The 20,174-nt window shown below is 43.7% G+C and overlaps 1 protein-coding gene across 1 annotated transcript; it reads right to left on the bottom strand.

The window, feature by feature from the left end:
- Positions 1-3,793: 3,793 nt before the first annotated feature.
- On the bottom strand, positions 3,794-19,777 carry syt17 (synaptotagmin XVII). The gene is made up of 8 exons (XM_036543363.1): positions 19,531-19,777; positions 17,669-17,686; positions 15,444-15,592; positions 11,162-11,310; positions 10,386-11,011; positions 8,732-8,852; positions 8,484-8,639; positions 3,794-4,031 (listed from the first exon to the last, which is right to left on the bottom strand). Exons 1-8 carry the CDS (start codon positions 19,543-19,545, stop codon positions 3,835-3,837), a joined length of 1,431 nt encoding a protein of 476 aa, XP_036399256.1. The 5' UTR covers positions 19,546-19,777; the 3' UTR covers positions 3,794-3,834.
- Positions 19,778-20,174: the final 397 nt, after the last annotated feature.

The following is a 20,174-nucleotide window of genomic DNA, read 5'->3' as shown; positions in this document are numbered from 1 at the left end:
GAGTACACGCCATGGCAATTAAACACAAAGTCCTTCTTGTAATCCTTCAGGCTGGGAGTGTTTGACACCGGCTGGAACCTTCTCTTTGCCTATGCCTCGGTCCATAGACAGCTCTAGAAAGGCCAAGAATGAAGCCATCATCAGCAGTGAAGACTGAAAGCCGTGTAAAGCAGAGGCTTTTGATCCAGCCTGCTGTGGTTTCTGCTGCAGTGCACAGCAAGCATGCGGAGCTGGACTGTCAGTGGGGTGCCCTGTACACAAGCAAAGGGAGGGGAAAAGACTGATAGAGACCTGTGCTATGTGTCCATCTTTACAGATGTGCCTAAGCAAGGCAGAGGGCTCGGGGGGTTACATCCACTTAAGTCTGGCTCAGCAGTTGTGGGGGCTCGCCTAATTGCCTCTACAGTGGAGAACTCCAGACACAATGGTCACAAAACCCATGCAGTCCCCTCAGTAAGCATTTCTTTAATCGTTTTTGCCTCTTACAGACAAAACATAGACAGGAAAAATGCAAAAAACGGTAAATGTCAGCATTTACATCCAACATGTAATTAACTCTGCTGTCATACTTTTGCTTGACCCAGAGCAAGGAACTCCTACAGAGGGGTTGAAATGTTACTCGGTAGCTTGAGCTATAATTACATTAATCCAGGAGTTAATGAGCCCTGACTGAGAACACTCTAACAATGAACATTCCATTAGTGATTGTCTCACCAGGCTGTGGAGCTTTCAGGTTACATGTTTCTAAGAGGTATATGACAGTATTGATGTACAGGCAGTAATAGAAAGTGGGTCACATAAAACTGTACAGAGACAGGGAGACAGTTTCAGTTGTGTTTGAAAGACGGAGGACTCGTATGTATCTCAGATTACCGTTTGGACAGCACCACTATTTGTATAGTCTTTATTGTCAATAAATATAGTACACAATGGGCTGTGAATCCACAGCGCAACTTACAACACAGTGGCGGTCAAGACAGGTCATGCACTGTGCTGTCTGGACTGCACTAGTGCGGAGGTGGCTATTGGTAATGCGGTAAAGCGTCCTACAGGGCATGAAAGATTCTAAATAGACAGGAGCCATGAAATGCTCCCTGTGCACCCAATGCAGTGTAAACAAGACTGATGTTTCTTGGCGTGTGATAATGACTATACAACTTGATCATCAGAAAAAAATGACCCCAAAGCTGATTAATATTTCATGCTCGCCCTCAGGCTAAGATGCAAAAGATGCCAATTCAGAGCTTCAATTACCTGCCACTTTCTATTCCTTCTGCCATTCATTTTTATTGTACAATGTCAGTCAGGAAGTTATAGTGGAAGTGTTTGCCCAATGCACAGTGGGTGAAGGCAGAGCAACACAAAAGGGTTACAAGAAAGACAGTGATAGAATGCAGCACCCTTTACGGAGAGACAACAACTACATTGGATGCAATAGAGAGCGCACTTACTTACATTGACATACACACGCAGACTGTAGTACATGAACCACTATTGCTCTTTTCTCTATTTTGTTTTTCACCATGAGAAAGTATTAAAGGCCCAAAGGAGGTTTGGAATGGTAAATATTGTGATATCTACATAAAACAAATGAGGCCTTTGTGTATCAGGCTTTAATTGCTCATAGTCATTTGTAATTGTGTAATGCAATAAGTTTCACATTTTCTTTTATTCTCAGATGTAAAATCATTAAGTGGAGAACAATAATATAGTTGATTAACTGGGCAGGATCTCATGAAGGTCACTTGTTTAGATGCCTTCTAGGTTGTGAATTGCAGTTGCAAAAGAAATGAGGTAATTTCCTGTCCATACTGTGACAATACGGCAACGGAGGTAGCAACAAGCATCCCAAGCTTTTATTGCAAAGCGCCCCAATATGAGTTTCTACAGGATGAGCAATGATGCAGAGTTCACAAAGACACAATCTGCAATGCACACACAGACAAATATTAGCTCAACAACAGGGACAATTTCGATACATTACAAAACAGCTTATAACTGGATCAAATACAGCACAGGTCCCCCCCCCATACCCAAGACACAGAGTGGAGGGATATCTTAAAGGGATTCAGTTGATCTGCTCTAGTGGCTTCCAAAGTTTCTGCTTGTCCGTTTATCATCGCTAAATGGAAACCAACCTCTAAGGAATTGCATCATGGGAGCTGTAGTTCAGGAAAGGGAAGTGTGGGTGAATTCACCTCCCTGCAATGTCCATGAAATTCTCACACATGGGATCCCGATTCTGGTATAATTATCCCTCAGACACCTGATGGTCTCTCCAAAGAATCTCTTTCAGCTGAGAGCAGCAGCCCCCTGTGAGCTGCCATGGAATGAGGCAGGAGTTTCAGATCTCAGGAGACTGAAGTACCACAAAGAGCTAAACCTTAAATTAAGGATAGACCACCACAACTATGACATGTCACAGAAAGTTAGGGCTTATAGACATCGGTGAAGATGCATACATTTTTATACCTCTTTTTCATTTCTTTTTCACAATATCAAACAAATATTAACATTAATTTGTTCAATATATATATATATATTCTTGGTAGTCAGAAAAAGTAATAAATATATATGTATATATGTATGTCCGGATAAATATATCTAAATTTTTATATATCTATTTTTTTTTACATAAATAAATAATTGAATTGACTGGCACAGTAAAATCCTCTTTTCTTTTACCACAGTAATGAGTTTCACTCTGTCAGGTAGTCTAAACTAGTACTGGTATTGCCAGAACAGTATAGTTTGCTGAACCGAATGATCACAACACGTATACAAGTCACACACATTGGCTAGAGGAGTCATGTCATTTGGTGCTGGTACCTCTGAATACCCTGATATTGCAACATTGACTTAACACTTCTACACAATGAGGGTACAACGAGCTTTAACAGAACACAACAGTGACTCAGTTTCAAACACTTTCAACATCAGAGGCAAGGTCAGACATGAATCGACAGCAAGGTTTTCCAGCTCGTTTCCCCACTGACCAAACAACAATAACCATTAGCCCGGGAGAGGCACCTCATGTGCATTAAGCTCAACTCCAGTGAAGCTGCGCAATAAAAACAGCGCAAACACTGACAAACCTGCATGCGCTGCACAGCTGTGCAGCCGCGCCCACTGCAGTGCAGCTGTAATCACCGGACAGGACAAACAGCAGGCGACACACGTTGAGGTGTTCTTTCTCTTCCTGATTGATTGTCACAGACGGGCAGGAACCACAGCCGGCGACAGACGCAGAGGTCTGCTCACTGGTGCATACTCTTTAGCCGAACTCAGAGCAGTGCTTACTTTGGATTCATTTCTATCTACTAAGGTATTACTATCAGTGACTCCTACATGAAGAAAACAACAAACGTCATATGTCATGTGCAAGACAAAATAATGTGGATGCAGGCCTACAACTGTCACTGAGTACATGCATGAAGAGTAACCAATCATGTCAGGTAGTATCAATGTGATAGACAGAAAGTGTTGACAACAGGCATTTGGTTTTGCATTGATGGTGGCAGTAATTCTCTGGGTGCATTATCTGAAGCTGAAAGGGGACGTGAGGTCTACAAGTAAAGCTGAGGTGGTAATGGAAGGCACCAACATGTTTTCAACTGTCAGAGCAGATAGAGAACATTGATTTGTAGATCATTACATATCTAGGTGATCTTTATCCTCCTTAATCTCCCATATCCTCCCTTATCACCACGACTGTTGCCTCTGATCTTTTCACTGCCCCCCCCACCCCCCCCACCCCGCTCCCCCCGAATATGCACACACATTACCCCATCCCTACCCCAACACAGATCCCCCAAGCCCTGATCTCAGAGGTCATCACGTGACTTCCAGGGAGGCGAGGGAGACTCGGTCACACTCAGCGCGGGACCTCAGGCTGTGCCACTGCTCCACCGGGGTGCGCTGGGAGTCCAACAGCCGGCGCCAGTGGCTCGTCTCAGGGGGACCGGTGGAGAACTGGCCAATCACAATGCGACCCACAAAGTCATTGCTGCTCTTCATGTTGTGGCCGTACACTGGAGGAGAGGAGCAGAGAAGCATGGTGATGCACAAACAGCGCAGCACACACCGCTTCCTTCCATCGAAATGAAGACAAACAAGAAAACGCCAAAGCTGCAGAACAGGACCTTATATATCTTTCTCAGTCCTACAATGCCAGGTATTAAAACACTATACTATGAATAAAAAGGAATGAAAAAAGAAACTAAATTCCTGGAGGATGTCTGCTCTTTTCTCAGACCAGTTTCCCTCTCTCCCTTTTCCTGCTTTCTCTCCCGAAATCCAATTTTGCTAATGGAGTAAGGTCAGAGTATGAGGTTTTGTTCATTTCATCAGGTTGCCAGTAAATAAGATCAATGTTTTTGCACACTGGCCAAATGATCCATTCCATTATTGGTAGCAGAATGCTGGAAAAGAAACAGGAAACAGAGGGACATTTGTCACAAAATGCAGGGGCGGCTCCCCTGTGGGGATTGCCACAGACAGAGCCCAATTATTGCTGCCAGCACTCAGCACATCAGGCCTGGAGTGAGGGGCTCACTGTCACTGGGCAATATCGACACTCATACTAACAGAAAGAGATTATCAGGGTACCACACATCAAGGACACCTTCGCCCCAGACCAGCTGAAATCTGCAGTCTCAGTTGCAAGTTGCAAGCTCATTTGCAATAGCTGTCAAAGTGCCTGCTTTCATGCCCACCATAAACTCTCACTATCCAAGCACAGCAACAAAGGCACATGTACAGATAATAAAGGAGGTAGAGTACTCCTCTGAACCTGGTTTTGTTTGTTTGATTGTATGCCCAAACCAACCTCTGGTCTCCGTGTTGTAATGAAAATGATCTAATGGAATGTAATCTCCTAGTTATAATTAACATGGATGTAATGTCAAGTGCACAAAGGTAATGCCTTTACATGGCTCACGACTAAGCAAGGAAGAATCTAATCTAATGTTACTAATGGGTGACCCATACAAAAACCTTGTTAATCAACAGAAGCAATCAAGCACCGGTTCAGCTCAGTTTAGCAATAAATTCTCACCCTTTCTTTATTTCTCGCTCACAAGCTGTCAGCGCTGCACAGATTTAAAAGGAATGCAGAGAGGCAAAGCGGTCTGACTGAAGTGAACAGCAATCCTTCACTTTTACTATGCCAAGAATAAAACAGCATCTTTAAACAAAGCAGCTTGAAGTTTGCCTCTATCTACTCTTTCCTATACCTAGCAACACACCATAAGACTCCACATTGCACAATTTATATTTAAACACATTATTAGGGCCTGGCACATTCCAATTTTGTGATTCTATCATGCCCAGTTGAGGCAGGCACTTTTTTAGTATCTAGAGTTGGATGACATGGCGTTCTGCACTTAAAAGAGCGTTCATACATGCTGTGATATTACTGGTTCCCTAAATCATACTCTCCGACTCCCTCCAGCCGCTCCATATCACTATTTGAGGCAGAATGTATTCATTTTTAATGTCCTGTGAGTCAGCCACAGACGCAGGAGGGAAGGTATTTCGGTTCATGGGTCGTGGGGAGGAATGTGATTCAGGGGAGGCCAGCCTGCACATTGTATGGCACATGGAGCTCAACACGAGCTGGTATTTCCACAGCGCAGGGCAGAGAATACTGCACAATGATCCAGGCACAGGAAAAATACGTCAGCAAAGTCTGAGTGCAAGAAATAAAACAAAAAAAGGTACCATAATAAAACAAAAAAGTGTTCTTGACTGATGCATGCTGCAGCTCAGCTGTATTCACTTGTCTGGCAAGATGACAGCAACTGAACTGGATGGTTTTGTACAAAAGCAATAAAGGATCTGACATTCTGACATTTGACTTCCATGCGGAAAAGCATACTTGGAGTGAGGGACTTTTCCTCCCCCTCCAGCCGGTTTTCAGAGGGATGTGAGGCAGTGATGGAGGAGCGCCCAGCTCTACACCTGTCCAGCTCAGCATCCAGTTGCCACACTGTTCACACTTGGGAGTCCAAACGGACCAGGAGAAGAGCAAAGATGAGCCAAAACCAGACTCGACGCACTGGGGTAAACGAAGCAAGGAAACTCAAAACCCCCACCTCCCACACACTGCCTTTAGGAAAGGGAATGCATTTGTTCATTCTTCTGATTTGGTCAACAACCCATTGGGAAAGATTTTTTATCTAAAAATCCAAAGACGTGAAAATGACTCAGTTCCGTATTCGGCATATGACACACACAGACCGGACTGCAATGATGAGTGTGCATGTGAGTGAGGGGTCAGACAGAGCTAACATGTTCTCTCATCTGAACCAAAAGCTTTGCTTTCATCTGGTCTGCTCTAAACACTTTGTACAACAGACTGAGCTATTTTTTTTAGGAATAGATCATTGTTGCAAACTGATATAGTACTTTAAAGTAGTCCTAATTATTTCCTTGGCAGACAACTTATTCAGGATGTCTTATATGGTTTCATTTACATATTATCCACTTACACAGCTACATCTTACTGTTGAGTGTTTACTGAAGCAATTCATGTTAACTACTTTGCTCAAGGCAACAATACCAATGCCCTCCATGAACATAACCTGCAATCTTATGGTTACAGCATCCTTCACCATTACACCACACTGGCTCCCATCTTTTTCATCTTTAAATCATATCTCAGGAGCTGTGAATGGTGGGTTGACATGATCCAGGTCAGTTTATTTTCAGTGCAGGGCCCGCATGGCAAAGCTGGCACAGCATGAAAAACAGACAGCCTACCTGCTTATGAAGCGCTCTATCTACCTCATCAAACAGCCAAGACAGGGGGGAGAGACAGATGCACCGCAGGGGAGGGCTGCCAAACATCCTCTAATTGCAGCCCTTTGCAGAGTGGCAGATCAGAGTGAGCACTGGACTCTGTTCCTACACGGTAAGCACTCCTGCCAGGGTGCCACCAGCGCACCGTCTCTCACCCCCACTCTCACATCCAGACACCAGACCCCCACTGAGGGACAAATGAGCCCCCACTGAAAGTGAATTCTGCCCACAGACACTCACCTCATACTAGGGTGAGTCCAGTGCTCACTCTGATCTGTTATCAGATCAGAGTTATTGTATAACCGTATATATATAAGGTATATATAACCACATATATATTCAACACTTCTTATACTTCAGGTCCAATCCTACAGCATTCTGCTACTGTCACTTCATATCTTACCTCTTATGAAAAGGGTTCGTTCAGTGTACCTGCAAATCTTTAAATGAAGTGTCAAGTTGCCCATAAAGTGTTCAGGTTTTATTGCACAATGGTCCCTGTGTGGTTTCCTGAGACCTACAAAAATCAAAAAAGTAAATGTTTGCTCACGCACGCATATTGCACTGCCTGTCTTCTAAAGGCCCACGCTGTGATGAGTAGTTATGGCTGTCTCTGCCGGCAGCCCCCAGGAGCCATTGTGAAGAAATGAAATGGATGATGTTGGCAGGAACCAGAAATTCCTCCTAAGCTCACGGGGGGAGCTGAGCTGGACGCGCAGACTTTTTCTTCACGCTTTGAATGAGATTTCTTTAAACAGCCCCTGAATTCATCTGCCTCACACTCAACAAACTCATATGTGTCATTCAATGTTTGCAGAATGATCCAGGATTGGTTTGCAGTGTCATTTCAGGACATCTCAGGCATCTGAAACTATGTTTTCAAAAAAGTCCAGTAACTACTGTACCTGTAGAGGCTGTCATCTATCGAAGTATCATAGACCTGCAATGGATTATGACTAACAGAAGAGTATAATGGAAATTATTTTTTCCTGAATGAAAAGCATGTCATATTTTGAAATGAGAAATGCCAAGCCTATATTTAAAGTATATGCCAACACGTGCGTCATATATCAGAAAAAAATAACCTTGTCATATATGTAATTGCATATTTCTCTTATAGAATTACTGTAATATGATGATATAATATGCCCAAAATGGAGCAGCACTATCAAACAAGTAGTTACAATATGCCTGAAAACAAAGTGAATGAAATGAAACGAGCAATGCTGCAAAGCAATGACTAAAGTACCCTCTTCATGTTCATTATTTCACGTTCCAATGTATTACATTTTTCTACTGATCATTTATCAGCGCCGGATGACTTCACACCACAGCTGAAAAAAAGACCAGATAGCTTACAGACTACAATCGTTGTCCGCTACAGATCCCAGACACTGCAATGCAATACCAGGGATCAGTTACGTCAGATCCACATCCACAAAAAACCAAGTTCTGACTGTTAACATGGATTGAGCCTCAGGACAGCTCAGCCCTCCACTGCCAGCAATATTAATCGGGGAACCGCTGTCGCCATTTAAATCAACTTAATGAGGGCCCTGGGGGGGGCCGACTCAGATAGTGGCAGTTCAGCTGCGGACCATGCTAGTGTTTCACTGCTTGATGACATCAGTCCGCTCAGCACTGAGAGTACAGAGGAAGAGGGGCCTGCCCATGGCTGGTACCTGAGAACACAAGGCTGACTTCGTGCAGCTCCTCCTGAGGGACCCGGAAGCTGAAGGACTCGTTGTAAAAAGGGTCAATGGTGCCCCTCATGCATGACGTCTTCTTTGTCTTGACCAGCTTCAGCCCTGTCACCAGCTGGACTTTGACGAAGGGATCTGCGGGAGGGAAGACCGGACATGCAGATGTAGACACAGTTGGAGAAGCAGAGTTTCACCGTATGACTGTGTTCATAGAGCTTGACCAGTACCTGACCCCTGACACATGTCGGTCTGCAGCAGCTGCTTGGCGCGTATGATGTCCACGTTTAGCCTCCCAGCGCTGGGCAGGTAGTTGAGGGACAGCAGCAGTTCACCCAGCTCCACCTCATTCTAGTGGGTGACAGTGGGGACGTTAACATTGGCAGGAGGGTCAGATTGGGGATCTCATCTTTTAACACTTGAGAACCTACATTACCCTTCCTGAGGGGTTAATGAAAACACACATCAGTTTTTATCTTTCTTTATGTGTTAACATATTTTGCTATAACAGGCTTGAAATCGACTGGCAGAGTTTTCAGAGTCTGACAAACACTAAAAGCTGAGGTGGTTTAGGAATTTTTGTCCCCAAAGCACTTGTGCCATTTAAAAAGGACACACACCCTGCCATTTGCAACCACGACCAACAAATGCATCATTGCAGCAGCGCCGGCCCCAGTCACAAATACTCCTAATCATAAGAAATCCTGGGCTTCCTCTGCCTGCCTTGTGTTGCTCATTCCACAGTGCTTCTAAGTTGCAAGACAAGGAATTACTTGAGGATTGCTTTTGCTCAGCGGAGTTTGTTATTGGCTACAGAGGCACCTTTTGCCCTGAGAGGAGACACATTCTCAAAACTTAACTTGCCAACTTGCATCTTGAAAAGACCACAGCAAAGTTCAAGCCTGAACTCCATCTCAAAACATTTAACATACACGCCATGGGAGTTATCAATGCTTCATCACCCTCTACCCACCACCTGCACCACCCCATTGCTTAACCTGTGATTCTACATCTGTGTGGAGAGGATACTCTCTGCTCTAAATGAGTTAACCCATTTCCACTGTAGAAGACTGCAAGGGTCTCTCAGTGAGTCAAACTCACTCAGATTTTGTGGAGAGAATGTATTGTACAGGGAATAGAAATCACAGTGCTAATAAGGATGGACATGGCAGGTTGCAATGGTCTTATTGCCATGGCGATACTCAGGTCAGTGAGACACGCAGGGTTGTATTGTGTAATCATACTGACTTGTATACTGAAACAGGGGCACATAATTACAATTCGAATTACAGAATTAAGTGGATGTCCACTCCACTGTGGAGTTTTGACTGTGCAATGCTGAAATATCTTGGCTCAAATTAGCTCGGTGTATCTTGTATGCACAAATGCTGTGATTGAATGAGGAATATATTGCGACATTGATTTTGCTCTGGCATTCACTAAGCAAACTAGAGAAATTTAAAATCAAAGAATAAGGTAGTCAGAAGCAGAGAGGCAAGGGGAAACTACAAAAGTTTCTTACACTAAAGATTAAAGCGCTGTCAGAATTATATTATGCATTTCTCAATTTTAAAGAATCACAGAGTTGCCTGGATTATAAGTATATCTACACATCTACTGGGTAAATCCTGGAAATAACAGACCACAGCTCTTTAGGTCTGGTAATCCCAGCCCGACAATAACAGAAGAATGACCTGAAATTGAGCAGTGACATTTTCTACTTTAGCTCTTACCACAAACCAGCTTTATAACCACCAATGCCTTCTAACTTCTGTTTACTCACACAATGCTGATCCCCCTGACATGTGGTTGGAACGATTGTGAGTGAGTGATGAGTAATGTAATAAAGTGCTCACTGGGTATTTGTGACGTTGCAGATCATACCTGAGAACTGGGCACCAGGGCCTTCCACCAGTGTCCACCTTTGACCAGGTCCACCTCGCTGAGAGGCATGGTCACCTTGCCAATGACGCAGTGGCGGGAGAACTTGTCGAAGTCGACAACAGAGAGGAGCAGGGTGCGGCGCTGGGCCTCCAGGAAAGGCAGCTTGAAGGTGAAGCGCTCCTCGAAGACGGGGTTCTGCGTCTTGCGTTTGACGCCGGTCTGCCGGGAGTTCTTGTGGTCAGGCAGCAGGCTCATCTTGACGTAGGGGTTGGAGTGGGCCATGTCCTGGCGGGCCGCATCGCAGGAGACGGGCAGGGGCAGGTCGCGCGCCTCGATGACCCGCACGGTCAGGTGGTTGTGGATGAGGTCATACTGCGTGCTGAAGTGCAGCATGCCCAGCTGGTAGCGCAGCAGGATCTCGTCGTCTGTCAGAGAGTCCACGTCGTCGCCGCTGGAGTCCACTGAGTAGAGCCGGGGCTCCAGCTTCCGGAAGTAGTCGTCCGACGCTACGAAGGGCTTCCGTAACACTGCGGGCTGCACCGGAGCCTCCTTCCTGGAGCCCATGGCCCAAAACTCGATGGGCTTGATGTCCACCAGGGGGGAGCTAGGCCTTCGAGCCTCAAGACCTAAAAGAGGAAAGAAACAAAGAAGAGAGGACCAGAGGCACAGGAAAGGAACTTTGGCACAGCTGCACTAATAATAGCAATAATCCTGCAATGCTTCACCCCATAGAGAGGTTCTGAAGAATGTGAGGCCTCAGGATGGCAGGGACTCACTGGACACTCGACGGGCCAAGCTGTAGGTGGAGCGAGATGCTTCAGAGCTGGAACAGTGCCTGTCTGGAGAGCTGTCCTGGGGTGTGGCTGGAGGGCAATAGGCCAACACATCTGACTTTGTGTCTTTTTCACCATTGCAGTCGTTGACCCTGGTGGGAAGGAGAGAGGACTGTGATTAACCTGCCCATCTCAGAGCAGCAGCTGTAGTCTGACAGAATCGAACAGAAGGTTACTCATTGTAGATGTACCACTCAGCCTTCTGAAGAGTGCGGTATTGATTTTGCTGTTAGAAAGAAAAATATTGTTCTGTCATTAAACATCCTGCTTCCCAATGCATAGATTTGTGCAGCCTAATCAAGTCTTCTTCAATAAAATGCTGATCAAATCAAGCATAGAATGGCACTCAGAGAACAGAGCCATTGAGGAAAAACATTGAATTTTACATTTTGAGAAAATATTCAGGTTATGAGCAAAACACATGTTTATTTTGTAATTGTGTAGTGCACACGAGGGTATGCAAAAGTAAACATCCATTTATTAATCAATCCCTGTCATTTGCACATGTGCATCCTCAGGCATTATGGATCCAGTAAAGTCTTCACAGGAGGTATGCCCAGAATTTTGTTTTTCCTTTTTAAAGGTAAGCATTAGGCACAAGAGTTCTTTGTGGAGGCCTTGTCTTCTGGCACTCTTTAAGATCTATCAACAGTAGACGTTCTGGCAGCAGCACAATCCAAAACACATGTCTTTGGAGGGCAGAAGAAGCTGGAATCTGCTTTTTGGGAGGCTCTTGGGAAGGGAGAACGAGGGCTAATCTGAGAATCAGGGCCAAAGCCTGGATGGAAGGCAACATCTGTGGTGCCAGTACTTCAAAACATTTCTGCACACTATGCAGCACACTGTGAGAGGATTTATATCCCTGGAGGGCCAGAGTCATTTCAACTGAATGCCAGGAATGATACAACAGTCAACAGCTTTGAATCAGAATATTGTAACTTCCAGGCTTCTGCTTATTAAGGTACAGACCACTGGGTGACCTGAGAAGAGAGCATGAGGCAGCGGAATGCCCATGGGTGGCTCCTGAGGAATTAATCTCATTGTGAAAACCCCAGAGCTGAGTAATAGGAAGAAAGGAGCTCACAGCAGCAACACTCACTGGCACTGCCAGACAAGGACAAACTCTTTACAATTATGCTTCGTTACAGCAGGAGGCCGTTGGTATTAACCATGCCCCGACACACAATGAGCTCACTCAAGGTGGTGTTACTGGAGAAGGCTGGATCCCTAGAAGCAATTGGACAATACCAACCTACAGAAATGAGGGGACAGGATTTATAGTAGGATTCACTGTGGACAAATTCAATTGACAACGTTCATTATGGACAGTAAATAATTTAATCATGCTAATATTTTGCAGAATTCTCAAAGACATTGCAAAATATTGAGATTGGGAAAAAAAAAACAAGAACAAATTCTAAATTCTCGTTGAAGGAAAATGTGTTATCCTTTGTAGCTTGCTTCATTTCTGGGAATTTCATTAGTTAATAACTGTATTTATAGGCGGTTGCCTCGCAGTAATGATATTTAAATTGCTGAGCAACTGCGCTGGAAAAAATCAACACAGTATAATTTAATTGTAATAATCTGGGGTTGCTGGTTCGGCTACATTAACAGTGCCACACCCAAGAGCACACAATTAATATACGAGGCACAATTTAGTATGCGTAACCCAGCATGCTTATTCCAAAAGCCAAATCCAAAGCTAAATGTAAATTTAAATGCTTTAATGCATTACTGCATAAGAATATTAAAGTTCCCCTTTTCTTGCACATTGTAGTAAACAGCTAAAACTATACAGTACACATGGCACAATCTAGAAATCAATAATGTCGTTATGTGGCCAGAATCAGTTTCAAAATATGGCATGACTTTGAGTATCCACACTTCCCAAAGCATTCTCCAGAGAAAATCTAGACTGTTCCCCTGACTCTTCAGGCAGGGCTGACACCTGCTGGCTAGGCACCACCACATTAAAAGGTAAAATCTTTAGCACAGCCTGAAAATAAAACATACTGTTCTTTTGCAGGCCCTTTTTTATTACATTCCCCTTCTTCTGACAATCAGTATCTCTATTCACAGCTTTTGAGCTACACAGACATGTGAAAATCTGACACAGATATCTGCGTGTTCTTTGGTAACTAATATAAATTGCAGATTTTCAGTGAAAGCCTCTCAGATTGAAGGAAAAAAAATACCAGGAGACCCTGGTGGAATCTTAATCATGTCCCTGCATTCCAAAGCCTCCAAAGCTGGTCATTTGAAGAATAGGCTATGGCATTCAGGATTTTGTTCTGAAAAATATTTTACTGGATGTTACCATGACTGCCCAAATATGCCACACTGCACCAGCAAAAGTCTGCACATCCGATGTATCCTATCAAATTACGATTGCATACCATGTCCTTGCGCTGAACTTACTATGCTTACCTATCATGTACACTGCGTCACATTATCCTACCATACCATATCTACTGTTTGCTACTCATTCCTCCAATCAAAACAAGGGAACTACTACAAAACAACAACCACCACCACTGCTAGTATTTCTATTACTACTACTACCAATAATAATAATAATAATAATAACAATGCTTTTCCAAACAGTAGCTCCTCTGCTGCTGCTACTGCACTATTACCAAATTCTACCACACCAGCTGCATTTTGCCACACAATACCGTAACATGACCCCTGTACTCCTGGTGCCATCTTTAATAAAATACAATCAGACTGCAATTTACAACTAATACTGTATGCTATACAAATCATAATATACGATTCTCTTCCAGCTCTGATATTCTTTTCGTCACCATACCATATCATACCAATACAAGACTATTAATTCTACAACTGCTATTACTGTTGCTGCAAGTACTTTCATAAAAAATACATTTTTACTTTGCCAGCTTCACTGTTCAGCTCATACTGAAGCTCAGCAGGAGATAATGAGTGAGAAATGGCCCCCAGCATCAACCGCTGTCATTCTGCCCTGCAAGCAATTGCGACTTTGCTTTCCCATTGAGGGATCTTTAAATTAGGAGCTCTCTGGATTCACATGCGGCCTAATTTCAACACCCCACCCACAGGCTGTGACTCACCCTCCAATATCTGCCTCAGCGACAGAGAGGAGAAGTGCCACGCTGGTGCCTGGGTGTTACTCAACTGTCTTCACATGCAGCAAGCTGTCAAGGGCACCCCACAGGCATTCTTGTGCTCATTACAAAAGCATTGCAGTTGCTTCCTCCAACTGAGCCCGCTGTTGGGTAAAAAACTGGGCCATTAGTAATAGGTATGATGCTTGTCAACAGGCTGGTCAAGACTGGATTCGAATCCCACTCATAGAAGACTCCAGCTGATGCCATGTAATTATCAGCAGGAAGCACCACTTGAGAGCTTACAGAAACAGGAATGAGAGGGGAAAAAAAAGACCTGAGCCTCCTTCTGCTCTAAGACACCACGCAGCCTTCCCCTGCCTTGCAGCTGACACTAAGCACAGCGGGGCAGTGTTATTACACGGACAGAAGCCCCTCTGGGGGGAACCAGGCTGCTACTGCAAGTGGTGCTGCTGGGTCAGTAGGGGCAGCTTTCCCTCTGGATCGAGCAGAAAAAGGAAGCCTCTGTGCTGTGATGGAGATGCTGCCTTTCGTCTGAGACGTTGAAAAGATACTCTGACTCACTGTGGTCATTAAAGACCCTATGGCACTTATTTCAAAGAACAGGGGGTTCCCCGGTGTCCTGACCAAATGGGTACTCTGTAACTCTAAATCTGGTCAGACAATCATACCCTAGATCAGCGTTTCCCAACCCTGCTCCTGAAGGCACACCGTCCTGCATATCTTCTATCTATCCCTGCTCTACCTACCTGACTGAACTCATCAGTGGCACTTTTGATTAGCTGAGCACACCTGATTTAGTCAAGCAGGAAGGATACACAGAAGATATGCAGGACAGTGTGCCTCCAGGAGCAGGGTTGGGAAACACGGCCCTAGATTAACAGGCAAAATAAGTGCATCTCACTCTGCTACACCTGATACGTACTGAGCATTCTGACCCAAAATGGATGCCGAGCACCACCCAAGTGAGCACTGCACATTAGTGATGGATGCCACCTCCTTTAACTGAAAGCTTTGTTGTAGGCACTGCTGTTTATGTTTAGAAAAAAAAGTCATTACAAGTAAGCCTGATTACGTGGAGAGATCCCAGTTGTTGGGTCTATAACACTCACAGCCAGGCTGGGGTCTGTGCAGGAAAGGGACCCAGGATTTCCACTTCCTCATCACTGGGCTGGCAGCAGCTGCACTCCCAACAGGTCTGCCAGCATGACTGACAGGTCCAACGACACAGCAGGAAGTTGGATAGTTTGGACAAGAGACCCTGTGCGTCAGAGAAAATTAAAAAAAAAAAAGAAAGAGATCATCAGAAAGACATAAGGACACACTTTTTCATAAAGATTTATGTTAAGCTCCATTGTCAGAAACCATGTTGTGAAAAACAATGCTTCAATACTCAAAGCAATGTGAAGACTGTGACAGAGACGTATCTCAGAGGAAATCCCAAGACTGAATCCTAAAGCACAGTGTCTCCCCTGTCCTTGGCTGCCCTTCTCTCAGATCTGACCAAGACCCCTGTCTTTATCAGTTTAACCAAATACTGAACGCTTATATGATTGCTAAGGAAAAATCCTATCACTGTTGCTAGGTTCTTACAAGACATTAACACAATTTAACTAACATGAATGGGACTGTAAATGAGTACAAAGTCTAGAAGTAATTGTGTGAGAATTTCATTCCATTATTTATCACATCCCGTTTATGTTAACTTAAACTTTGATAATTATCTAGAGTTGTGGACAAAATTCCATGTTGTGCACAAAATTCCTTGCTGATTACCATAGTAATTACCTTCCCATTTAACAAAGTATTAATATAATAAAAGGCTGTGGTTTTGGAAAGTGTAATGAGGAGAGCAGCTGTCCTGATAGGATTTAAGGAGTACATTTTGTCATGTTTCGCGTTCCAAAATTAAATCAGGATGCAAAAACTATTATACAACATTCACCATGCCAGTAATAATTAGGTAACAAACAAATCATCACTATTGTTTTGAAAACAATAGCTAGCTTGCAGGATACAAAATAGATCGAATCGCACTGTTATCTAGAAAGCTAACGTCGAGAATGATACGTCATTGCTATTCTCATGGCTAGTTATCTAGCCAGACATTGCATATACTGCGAGTATGGTCGGTTAGTTCAAAATAAACATTACCACCTGATACAGAGGACCTAGTGCTATTTATCACTGTGCAATAATCAGCCATTAGCTTCAATCAGTGAGCAAATTTGTTGTGTACGTTTATTTTGAATAATGACCAGTATGATGAACGGTCCAATCACAAGAGTTATATTTCCTCGTATGCATATATTTCCCTGCCGGTGCCTTGCGGCATGTGTGACTGCAATCAAGCAAAACAGCAATCAAACAACTCGTATTGAATAAAAGCGCAGCATACGCAATACTTATAACCAATGGTTCTCTATTACTGTAAACTTCTCTAAGTTTAAAAATATATCAATGAGGAAGGACGTTTAAATATTCATGTCTTCCTCTTCCGGAAAGTGGCCCCAATCCTCGGCGAGTTCCCTTGTGGTGACGTTTAGTAAACAGGATGAATCACCTGCTTCCTGAAATATCGTATCCAGAACAAACATGGTCAACTTCCTGAGCAAACACGCTAACCTCGTCCCACACAGCCTCTCGGCTGAAATTCTTTAACGTGTTTCAATTTTCTGTTCTCGTGCGCATCTAAATTATTCCGTGTATACCTTCGAAATTATGCAATCAAATGCAATCTCTCTGTCCCCAGATATCCAATACATTTTGGAATTCAAATTAATTTAAGCTCATGTTGAATATCAAAATGAGTTTTCAAATTGCCATTTTAATATTTGATATTGGATTAAAGGACTTGTAATGATCGACCCAGGAAAAAAATATTCAAAGATTGGTTTGGGAGCTGGAGAGGTATATTCACAATAGAAAGCTTTTCTTACTAGTGGTATCTTTGTGTCAGCTTACCTGCCCTAGTCAAATATTGTGTAAAACCTGGTCACAGGCAAGGAATTTTCACATAAAATTGGATCTGTCTTTAGACCTGATGAAAATAACAACCAGTGAAATGAAAAAAATGGTGTTTGTCTACATTATGAATGCAGAGTCCTAAGATCGAATGAGATAGTGTTTTGTGAGAAGTAGAAGTAAAACACTACAGAGAGCTGACAGACAAACTTTCTAGTATTTCTATATACTTACTGTTGCATTATGCACAAACAGTGACACCTTTTAAATGGTGATTAATTGGTCTGCCATTACATGGACCCTTGTATGGTGTCAGTCCTTTTTAGAGAGTGAATATGATGGTTGGTTGATCCCCCTTTTGCTTTGCTCTTACCTCATTGATGGGTTCCAGCTGTCCTTTTTCATAGCCGCAGAGGAGAAGAGGCCATTTTGGAAAGGGACAGGGGAGAGACGGAAAACAAGAGGACAGCTTAGTATCAACTGTCACACTTCCAAACATACCCATCTGCATGACTGGGTGATGGTCACAGTAACAGCATTTACTACAATGCATGTTATAACTCTTGGATTCTGTTCTGATTGTTGCACGGTAACAGACACCTGAATACTATGCAAAACTTGTGTGTGTTTTTTTTTCTGCCCTGAATGACCTTTCTGCCCTTCACCGTGAATTCTATTCAAGTCAATTACCCTGTTTGCAAACAAGAAGAACCTGTTGCTATTTGTTGACATTTGTCACACTTCCCTAGCCAAACACAGATAGGCAACAGATTTTGCACACTGAGTGTCAAAGCAATGCACCTGTAACTGTGAATTTTAAGCCATCTCAATTATAACATATTTACTATGATGAGGTGATGTTGGAACAGCTTATTGTAAGCTTTTCTTTGCTTTGTATTTAGACAAGTAAAACCACAGGTCTAGAAGAACTGTGGTGAGTATTACTGTGTTGTTCTGAGCACCGCTGGTAGAGATGTTTATGGCAGTGTTTTGCTTTTCTGTGTCTGAGCTTTGGGAGAGTGTGTGTGCATGTGCGCGCATGTGTAAATGTGTGTGAGTGTGTGTGTCTCCCCCACCCAGGCTCCTCCCAGCTGCAGCCCCTGGGCTCCTGGTCTCCTCGTCACCAGACTGCTCTTGTCCTTGCAATTAGCTGTAGCTGTAGCCACGGCAACAGCGGCGTGAGCACTACATCCCCCCCCCCCCCCCCACTGCTCCAACTAAGCTGATAGACCCTCGGCCGGAGGCAGCAGGAGAGCACTGGTCATGGATACTCTCCGGACCTCACAGCCACAAACACTGCCACAGCCAGGAGAAACAGAACCGTTCACACGCAGCCGCAGCACAACAACAGCACAGTGTGTACACTCCACTGACAGACAGGGACAGGCAGGCACATCAGATGCATTCACATACTAGAGGACAGGCACATGTCTGTGACTTAACATGATACATATGCACTCATAATGTGCATAAGCATGCACATACATGAGCTAACATTCAGACACACCAACACATGAACACACACACACATACACACATACTCACATAAACAAATATCCAGACTTACACACACATAACACAAATGTAAAATATTAAAAATGAAATAGTAATACCTCTTTTACATCTTATAACGGTCTCTGTATACATAAACTATTGAGGCCCTGCAACCTGTTGGAATGTGTCTGAGTTTTGAAATGAAAAGGTTCTCATTTCTGACTGGGAAAGTGAGTATGTATTTCATCCTGATTTGGTATTAAGTGCTTTTGTGTAAGGAATGTTATATTAGCTACTGATAAAAAGTAAAACATGCACATATACTGCAAATTTAAAAATAACAAAAATAATATATGCAGTGACAAGTGTAAACATACACTTCACCAAACTCATTTGACATGTCTGAAAAAGAATAGCATTTAAAAAATTATTGTATCAGAAAATTTAAGATTTTGTTATGCAGTGTCCTGTCTGGTATTAAAATGCAATTCTCTCTAATCCAAGACAACTAGTGCACAAATACAAAATAAGAAGGAATAAGTCCATATAAACAGAGTGAAAGCAGGACAGACATGGCAGGTGCATGGAGAGATGCGGGAGAAAAATGGAATAAGATAAGCCCAGGGGAGAGAAATTCTGACCTGTGCTGTGCATGTGTGTGCATGTGTGAGCAAGTCAGCGTATGTGTACGCTCTGGGTTAGCCTAGGTGACAGAGCGGTAATGTAGTCGCCGGAACTTACCTGTATGTACGCCATTTTCACTTCACTCTCACCCCACTATGCCACAGCCCAGCCAGGACAGCATGCTTTTCTTGTGGGTGCACTTTTCCTTCAATAAAAAAGGGAAAATAAATCTTATGTGAAGGATTTAGTTCTCCCAGGCTCTGCCACCTTTCTCCATCCACACACAGTCCATGATGGCAAGAGTTACGAGTAGCCCCCCCTCACCAGACCACAACCACCCCACCTCTCTCTCCCTCTCTCTCTCTCCCCCTTCTCCTCTACATCCCCACCCACCCAGCCTCTTTCTCTCTCCCTCTCTCTCCCTCTCTCTCTCTCTCTCTCTCTCTCTCTCTGTCTCCCAATCTTGCTCACTCCTCACGATTGAAACACAAGACACTATCTTTCCTGTTCTCTCCTGTGCTGGTCTCTGTCTCTCCTCCCCACATTACCCCTCCCTGTGTCTCTCTGGGAGACAAATGAGTCATCCAGGTTTGCAAAAGCAATGATGGGAAGTCCTTTGCTGGTGCTAAAATGTTTTTATTTGTGTTTGGACATGTGGGATTTTTGAAACAGTCTCACGGCGCCTACACCAGTGTCCCTGTAAGAAACCAAACGCGGGGAGCAAGAGGCTGAGGCACTGACAGGACCTTTACGGGCTATCT

Source organism: Megalops cyprinoides, chromosome 1 (assembly GCF_013368585.1).
Source record: "Megalops cyprinoides isolate fMegCyp1 chromosome 1, fMegCyp1.pri, whole genome shotgun sequence".
Taxonomy (NCBI): domain Eukaryota; kingdom Metazoa; phylum Chordata; class Actinopteri; order Elopiformes; family Megalopidae; genus Megalops; species Megalops cyprinoides.
Note: the sequence above shows the minus strand (reverse complement) of the source record. Positions and strands in the feature narration are given on the sequence as shown.